Source organism: Eschrichtius robustus, chromosome 13 (assembly GCF_028021215.1).
Source record: "Eschrichtius robustus isolate mEscRob2 chromosome 13, mEscRob2.pri, whole genome shotgun sequence".
In the NCBI taxonomy this organism is placed as follows: Eukaryota; Metazoa; Chordata; class Mammalia; order Artiodactyla; family Eschrichtiidae; genus Eschrichtius; species Eschrichtius robustus.
This window is the reverse complement of record NC_090836.1, coordinates 47,418,963-47,427,265: the sequence shown is the minus strand read 5'-3', so window position 1 is coordinate 47,427,265 and position 8,303 is coordinate 47,418,963. Positions and strand designations below refer to the sequence as shown.

The 8,303-nt window shown below is 52.7% G+C and overlaps 1 protein-coding gene across 1 annotated transcript; it reads left to right on the top strand.

Annotated features, from left to right (window-relative positions):
• Positions 1-377: 377 nt before the first annotated feature.
• Positions 378-8,074, top strand: ZBTB39 (zinc finger and BTB domain containing 39). Its single transcript, XM_068561613.1, has 2 exons — positions 378-483; positions 2,031-8,074. Exon 2 carries the CDS (start codon positions 2,075-2,077, stop codon positions 4,208-4,210), a length of 2,136 nt encoding a protein of 711 aa, XP_068417714.1. The 5' UTR covers positions 378-483; positions 2,031-2,074; the 3' UTR covers positions 4,211-8,074.
• The last annotated feature ends 229 nt before the right edge of the window (positions 8,075-8,303 follow it).

Below are 8,303 nucleotides of genomic sequence, written 5' to 3'. Positions count from 1 at the left end.
TGCTTCAGAAAAGCCAGGCCTGGGTTGGGGATGGGGGTGTTGGAAACGTCCTCACAGTTGCCCGCGGAGCCCGGCGGCGGCGATCCTTGGGCCGCGCGGGAGTTGGAGGTGGGGCCGAGGGTCCTAGGTAGCGCGAGGGCCCGGCGGGGAAGCGGAGGGGGCGCGAGGGGTGAGGGCGGCCGAAAGCTCGGCGGCTTTGGCCCGCTGGCCTCGCGCCCGGCCCCGCCTTGAGGGGGCGCTGCCTCCTCCTGGGCGGCTGGGGGCGCTGCGGCCGAGCGGCGGGGGGCGCTGCCTCCTCCGGGACGGCGGGGGGCGCTGCGGGCCGGGCGGTGGGGGCGGCCCGGGCCGGTGCGGCGAGCGGCGCGGCGGATGGAGAGTCTGGCCGCGGCCGGCGGCGCCGCCTCCTCGTCGGGCCGGGCACGGCGGGCCGGGGCCTTTGTGTGAGGCGGCGGCGGCGATGGTGCTCGAGCCCCGCGGAGCCGGGTAAGCGCGGCCCGGCCGAGGGCTGCCCCGGCCGAGGCCCGACCCCCGTCCCGGCCTTTCTCTCGCTCTCGCTAGGCTCCCTCCTGCCCGCTCCCCTCGGCCGGACCTATCCTCCCCGGCAGCGCGCCGACCCTGGCCGGCCCCGCCGCCTATCCCCTCGACCCCAGTCCGGCCCCGCGCCCCGCCGCCACCCCCCGTCCCCGCCCGAGGTCGCCCTGAGGAATTCCCCCGCTGTCTGGGGAGGGACCGAAGTGCTCGATGCCTCCCAGATGCAGTGCCCCAGCCGGATCCAACGCCCTTCCTCTCGGATTCGACCCTCCAGAGGGGAGACGGCGGCGCCGCGGGATTGTTGGGGTGCCTTCTCCGAAGTTCCGAATCCGTCCCCTCCCACTGCCCGCTCGGGCTTCCCGGTGTCCGGACCTACTGACCGCTGATGTGTGGCCACCAGGGCCCGGGAGATGCTTGGCTGGTACCCACCAATGCTCAGAAGCTTCCTGGGCCCCAGAAAAAGTTGGGAGTTAGTCGAATGTGGTGAGGTGAAGAAAGGGTCTGTGTTGCCCAGGGCGAGTCGTGAGGCTGAGAGAGAAGGCAACTAGTTTGTCTTCTTTCTGGCATGCAGGACTCAAAAAGGGGAAGAAGTGGTACTGAGCAAGCCTTTAGGAGTTACCTGTGTAATTAGATGCCTTCTTATGGCATCAGGTATATATCTCTTACTTCTGGTTAACATAAGCATAAATCCTGAAAAGGGTGGGAAGAAGAATTGAAGCATATTTAGGTAATATTAAATGCCACAGTTGTGTTTTGCTTTGCTTTACTTCTCTGGTGTCTGAGTGTTTTAACTTCATCCACAGCATACAGAGAATATGATAGAGCAGTATCCGAATGGCTCTGGGCTATGGAGAGACAAGAGGGGAGGCAGGTAGCTTAGGTAGGGAGAGATGGGAACTCAAGAATAAGCAAGAGATTTATTTACGGCCTGAACGATCACAGCAATGATAGGAAACTAAAGAGTAGAGCATCCTTATCTTTTCCCCAACAGCTAATGGAACTTGATAATTGTGTTCAAGTATGTATATGGCATTTGGCATCATAAGGGAAGAGAATATACTCAGTGAGATAGGAAAGCCTGGATTCAGGAAGAAATTAGGAATTTAATATGAGAAAAATTTGAACCAGTTGCTCTGGTAATGAAGTATAAGATTGTGTCGAGAGGATGCTTCTGGCTTGGCTTTAAGGCACTAGCTTCTGTCCAACCAGGACTACAGCTTCTCTTACTGACTCTTAAAGACCAACCCATCAGATTTTTTTCAATACTTTTGGATTTTGTGGTGACAGCTCTTGTCTTTGGGGGTATGCAGGGAGAGAGGTCACTGCCCCGTCACTTTTGCTGTCCTTGCCCCGAGCAGAATGGAGCAGGTGTCTGTCCATTCACTCCTGCTCTCTGCCCGGGGCTTGGAAACATGCAGACTGGTGGCATTTCGTCCTACGGAACTCCTCACTGGCAGGGGTGTGTTTGGCCATCCACCTTTTCCTTTTGCTGTCCACAGATTAACCGTGCTGATAAGGAGGCAACGTCATAGGAGCTGCTAAGATGGGCATGAGGATCAAACTGCAAAGCACCAACCACCCCAACAACCTGCTGAAGGAACTCAACAAGTGCCGGCTCTCCGAGACCATGTGCGATGTCACCATCGTAGTGGGGAGCCGCTCCTTCCCAGCCCACAAAGCCGTGCTGGCCTGCGCAGCTGGCTACTTCCAGAACCTCTTCCTGAACACTGGGCTTGATGCTGCCAGGACCTATGTGGTGGACTTCATCACCCCCGCCAACTTTGAGAAGATTCTGAGCTTTGTCTACACGTCAGAGCTCTTCACGGACCTGATCAACGTTGGGGTCATTTACGAGGTAGCTGAGCGTCTGGGTATGGAGGATCTCCTCCAGGCCTGTCACTCCACCTTTCCTGACCTGGAGAGCAGTGCTGTGGCCAAGCCCCTGACCAGCACCAGTGAGAGCCACTCCAGCACCCTGAGTTGTAGCTCAGCAGAACCAGCCCATCCCCTTGGAGAACTCCGGGGTGCGGGGGAGCACTTTGGTCCTGATCGAAACTATGCGTTGCCTAGTGATGCTGGAGGAAACTATAAAGAGGAAGAGAGAAACGTTACCGGTGACACTAACCATAGCCTGCCTCTGCCGCAGCAGCCACTGCCGCCAAAGACAGAAGACCATGATGCCCCTGCTCCGTTCACGCCCGTTCCCAGTGTGGTGACCCAGCCAGTCCTAGGCACCGTCAGCATGGGCGTCCAAACCAGCACAAGCTCCTGCCAGCCATACAAAGTCCAGAGCAATGGAGACTTCAGTAAAAACAGTTTCTTCACCCCTGACAATGCAATAGACATCACCACTGGGACCAACTCCTGTCTGAGCAATAGCGACCACTCCAAAGACCCGAGCTTTGGGCAGATGGATGAGCTCCAGCTGGAGGACCTGGGGGATGATGACTTGCAGTTTGAAGACCCCGCCGAGGAGATAGGCACAGCTGAGGAGGTGATTGAGTTGAGTGATGACAGTGAGGACGAGCTGACTTTTGGAGAGAGTGACAACCGAGAGAATAAGGCCATGCCCTGCCAGGTATGCAAGAAAGTTCTAGAGCCCAACATTCAACTGATCCGACAGCATGCTCGGGACCATGTGGACCTGCTGACCGGCAACTGCAAGGTCTGTGAGACCCACTTCCAGGACCGAAACTCCCGGGTGACCCATGTTCTGTCCCACATTGGTATTTTCCTCTTCTCCTGCGACATGTGTGAAACTAAGTTCTTTACCCAGTGGCAGCTGACCCTCCACCGACGGGATGGAATATTTGAGAACAACATCATCGTCCACCCCAACGACCCCCTGCCTGGGAAGCTGGGTCTCTTTTCAGGGGCAGCCTCCGCAGAGCTGCAGTGTGCCGCCTGCGGGAAGGCATTGGCCAAAGATTTCCACGTGGTCCGGGGCCACATCCTTGACCATCTGAACCTGAAGGGCCAGGCCTGCAGCGTCTGTGACCAGCGCCACATCAACCTCTGCAGCCTCATGTGGCACACACTCTCCCATCTCGGCATCTCAGTCTTCTCCTGCTCTGTCTGTGCGAACAGCTTTGTGGACTGGCCTCTCCTGGAGAAGCACATGGCTGTGCACCAAAGCCTGGAAGACGCCCTCTTCCACTGCCACTTGTGCAGCCAGAGCTTCAAGTCGGAGGCTGCCTATCGCTACCACGTCAGCCAGCACAAATGCAACAGTGGCCTTGACACACGGCCTGGTTTTGGGCTACAGCACCCAGCTCTCCAGAAACGGAAGCTGCCGGCTGAGGAGTTCCTGAATGAGGAGCTGGTGCTGCAGGGCCAACCCGGGAATAGCAAGTATAGCTGCAAGGTGTGTGGCAAAAGGTTTGCCCACACAAGTGAGTTCAACTACCACCGGCGGATCCACACGGGCGAGAAGCCGTACCAGTGTAAGGTGTGCCACAAGTTCTTCCGAGGCCGCTCGACCATCAAGTGCCACCTGAAGACGCACTCGGGGGCCCTCATGTATCGCTGCACGGTCTGTGGCCACTACAGCTCCACCCTTAATCTCATGAGCAAGCACGTCGGCGTGCACAAAGGCAGCCTCCCACCTGACTTCACCATTGAGCAGACCTTCATGTACATTATCCATTCCAAAGAGGCCGAAAAGAACCCGGACAGCTGACTGGCTCCCAGCAGAGCCAGGGGGAGCTCCCAGGCAGCAGCCAGGATGTTGGTTTTCTTTCTAATGGCTGTTGGTCCCTCCCCAACCGAAGTTACAGTTTTGCCTTGCTAGGAGTTCTGTCCTGTCCTGTGTTGAAGAAGAAGAAAGAAGAAATAGCACATGAACACTGTTACTGTTTTTGAGAAGCAGGCCCTATCATGTTTACCTCCTTACCTGTTCTTGCCCATGGAGGGCTGTGTTTTTGATTCATTTGAGGCTGGTTTTGGGATCTCGTCAGGCAGTTGGTGTCAACTAGATCCCCTTCCCCAGCCGCTCGAGTTTTAGTTTACTGATAGGTTTTATGCTGCTAAGAATCCAACCAACAGCCTCACTGAACGGAGGAGGTGGAGAGAGGTTTCACCGTGGGTATTACTGCCAGACCTCCAACCGGGACAACCAGCTATGAGAGAGATTTTGGGAATGTGGTCATTCAGAAAAGACTAGTCAGCAGGGCAGCTCACCTCAGGTGCCAGTCCCAGCCCTCAGCAGGGGAAAGGTGTCAGGGATGGAGGGTCCTGCTTGTTCCATGGCTCTAATCTACTGATTGGACAGTAAAATCTCTTGGCAGCTAGATCCAAACTGGGGACAAAGCTTTCTGTTTAGGTCAGAAGGCTTTGGGATGAATCCTTGCCAGCCAGAAAAGGTGTCCTGCAGTGCTGCCGGAAGTGGCAGCCTGGATGGACAGGAAGGGAAGTTTCTCTTTTCTCCTCAATTCCAAAGAAACACGATTTTATGGAGTGATGGCCCAGGACGTCAGGCCTTCCCTGTGGGCAGAAAGGACAGGGAGCCACTTGGATGTAATCCTCTGTCATCTGGCCACGTCCATCGACCTTGAGTTTCCTGGTGGAGAGGTGGGGATGTCTCTGAAGCAGCAGCCTTGCCTTAATTTACATCCAGTCTCCCACCTAGAAGTGTGTTTTGGCCTATAGTGTAGATGAGAAGACCCCATGAGGTGGAGTGGTGGACTGTGAGCCCTTCAGGATTAAAGGGACCCGAGTAACTGGTGGTTTGTAGCGGGATGTGTGTCTGTCTGTCCCAGTCAGGTAACCTGTTGTTTACTTTGTGCTAACTGGGCCAGAGCTTTGGCAGCTCACCTTTGACCTGCTGGAATTTATCCTGATCTGTCATTGCGTCGCCACCAGGGGGCGCTATTGACCAGCAGCTGGTTCAGGCCCTCCCTAGGTGACTCGGGAATGGGTCTGCCCAGTCCTGGGGTGCTGGTTGGCTCCGTTCTTAGTTGCCTTTTTGAGGGGGCCTTACCCAAAGAAGGCTTGAGGGAGAGGGCCCTCGGATCTCGCATCTCACAAGGTGGCACCTCAGTAACCCATACTACCTCACCTGCTCAGGCGAGCTCTGGGGGTCCCTGGCCTCGGCCCTGATACAGCCCCTCGTGGGACTCAGCAGCACCCCAGGTTGTTTTACAAGCAAGTGGTTTTAATTAACTCACAAGGCCTTTTTGGACATTAATATTTATTTATTTTTGTTTTTGTATACATATTACCCAGCATCTTTTGGATAAGAGACTTCAGGAAAATGAGCTTCTCCCCAGCAAGTAGCCATATTCCAGGGGACAATCCTGGCCAGATATTTGGGAAACAGGGGCTAAAACTAGGGGAGAACAGGTCAAGCCTTTAAACAAGCAAATTCTTTTCTTTCTCTCCAGAGAGTCTCTTGCAGAATAGACCCAGGGAACCATTTAGGTAATGGATGTAAATTCTAGAAAGCTGAGGCTTGTTAAATCCCTAGGCCTTCCATCCCCTTTCCATCCTGTGATTGAGTAGGTTGGGGACTGGGTTGAGGGGATCAAGTCACATGAAGGACCTTTTTGCATATTTTCTCATCCTTCCTAAAGTTGGGAAACTATAATAAGACATACAAGTAAACCAAAGCTCCGTCCCTGTTGGACCTGCTGCCTCTCTCCCCAGCCCTAAACTGATAAAGCCTCCGCGTTTGTGCGCATGGCTATCTGGTGGGGTGACCATTACATGAAGGGACTTGTCAAGTGGCCACCTTTCACCATCTGAATCCAACTAGTTAAATGTTCCCTTGGGACATTCTTGTCAGAAAGCAGTGCTGAGACTTCTCTTCCCTGACTGACTGCTCCCTTTCTTCCCACGCTGACCATTAGACGATTAAGAAGGAAGGTGTGTAAAAGACTACAGTCACCTATCTGCTAAGCTTTTCAAGCCTGAGTGGTTTCTCCCAGATTGTTGGTGAGGACTGAGGTTTGAAGGGCTGGATTTGAGAGTGGGGATACTCACTGGAGCCCAGCCAGGTAGCTGAGAATGGATCAATATGCTGGAGAAACCCTCTTCCTTAACAGAGGATATCATGGTTGCTGGGTAGTCTGTATACTTAACCTGAAACTGTGAAGTTTTCCCCTTTTGCCAGTAAACCAAAAAGCAAATCCTTGAAACTTTGCCCCTGAAACACTAAACAAGAAACTGCACCCCCTGATCCTCCTGAGGCAAAGTGGTCAGCCAGGGTGGCCTGGCTGGTTGCAGTCAGACATGTAGCAGGGTCAGTAGCTCATGAGGCTCAGTGACCAAACCCTGTTCCCCTGTGTGTCCCCCATGTTCGCACCTCAACCCTTCCTCTGTTTGGAGTCATGTTTGCTGCCTCTGCCACCAGCTCACCCTTTTCTGCACTGTTTTACTTGAAACACTATATTGTGGCAAAGGGTGCTCTAGGATACCTGGTGGAAGGTATTAATCGTATTTTGAATTTAAAATTTTTTCAACTGTTCATTGGATTTTGTTGCCCTCTCTGCCCTGGAGCCCAGTTTAGCACTGTCTCCTGCTGTATTGTTCCAAAGTTCTGTTTGATCCTTGAATGTCTTTTCTTCTCCCTTTTCCCCCTTTTTCTTGTTCTGTACTCAGGACCAGCTACATATTTACAGAGCCCATTGTTTAAAAATTATTAAGAATTTCAAGATGGCGACTAGAGCATTAAAGCAAACACGAGGCCATTCCCAACTCTTTTCCTAAGGGAAAACGGTGATACTCTAATGGCACACTGTAAACAGCTGCTGTGGCCAGAGGAAGGGATCAGTATCCTGGTGCTCCTCTGGCCCATCCACGGCTCACTGATGCCACAGCACCTGCTGGGAAGCTCTGCTGTACCCTGGTATTTGGTCCTAAATTTTAAGACTCCGTGGAGTCTCTCTAGTTCATGGCTAGTTGGGAAGAAAGGAGGTGGGGGTGGGGGTCAGGAAATGGATAAAGATTCTTTCTGACTTTCTTCTGCTCTGTCAGTACCCTTTTGTCTCTAGGACAACCTTTGAGCTTAAATACCTTCTCCCCAGTCAGGTTTTGCTGCTGGTGGATTTTCTTCCTCTTCTGGCCACCTGCTGTGCCCTAGTCCCCAGACTACTCAACTTTGGAAGTGAATTTAAATTCCTTCATAGATGGGCATGAATTTGGTGGCATGGAAGTGGGCTGTGTGGAGAAATCTGCCCATCTGGGAGTCCCCACGTGTCCTTTTCCCTAAGTCCTGCGCTGAATGAATCAGGAAGCAGGGCACACAGCGTTGATTTCAATGTGATAACTCATGGTGAACTTAACATCAGAATGAAAAGGAAACTTTTACCTTGGATGTTTCTTTAACACCCTTCCCCTGTCCAGTCCACCCTCCCCTCCCACCTCTACTAGCTAAATCTCTTTTGAAACCAAGAAAAATTGTTGACGTCTTAACTCCTTCCATTAAATTAATAAGTACTGACCTCCGAATATTTAAGTGTTTACTATCTATTGCTGTAAAGTTTTGTATATTTTGTAAACTTTTTTTCCCAAATAGTAGATGTCTAAAATCGTTGTACATCTGATTCTTTTATATTCCATTGTTCGGCACAAAGTGTGGTTTTTATTTAGAATAAAAAAAGGAAATTTGAAATGGGAATTCTTTTCTTATTTACTGTGATCATGCTCATCCCTCAGAGTTCAGAGTATCTGGGCCATCACCCTTTCAGTAGCAGTATTCTGCTCAGCAGGTGCCAGAATTCTTTCAGGTAGCACATTTTCCTTTCCTGTAGCTGGAATTCCCCGGGCTTGACTTG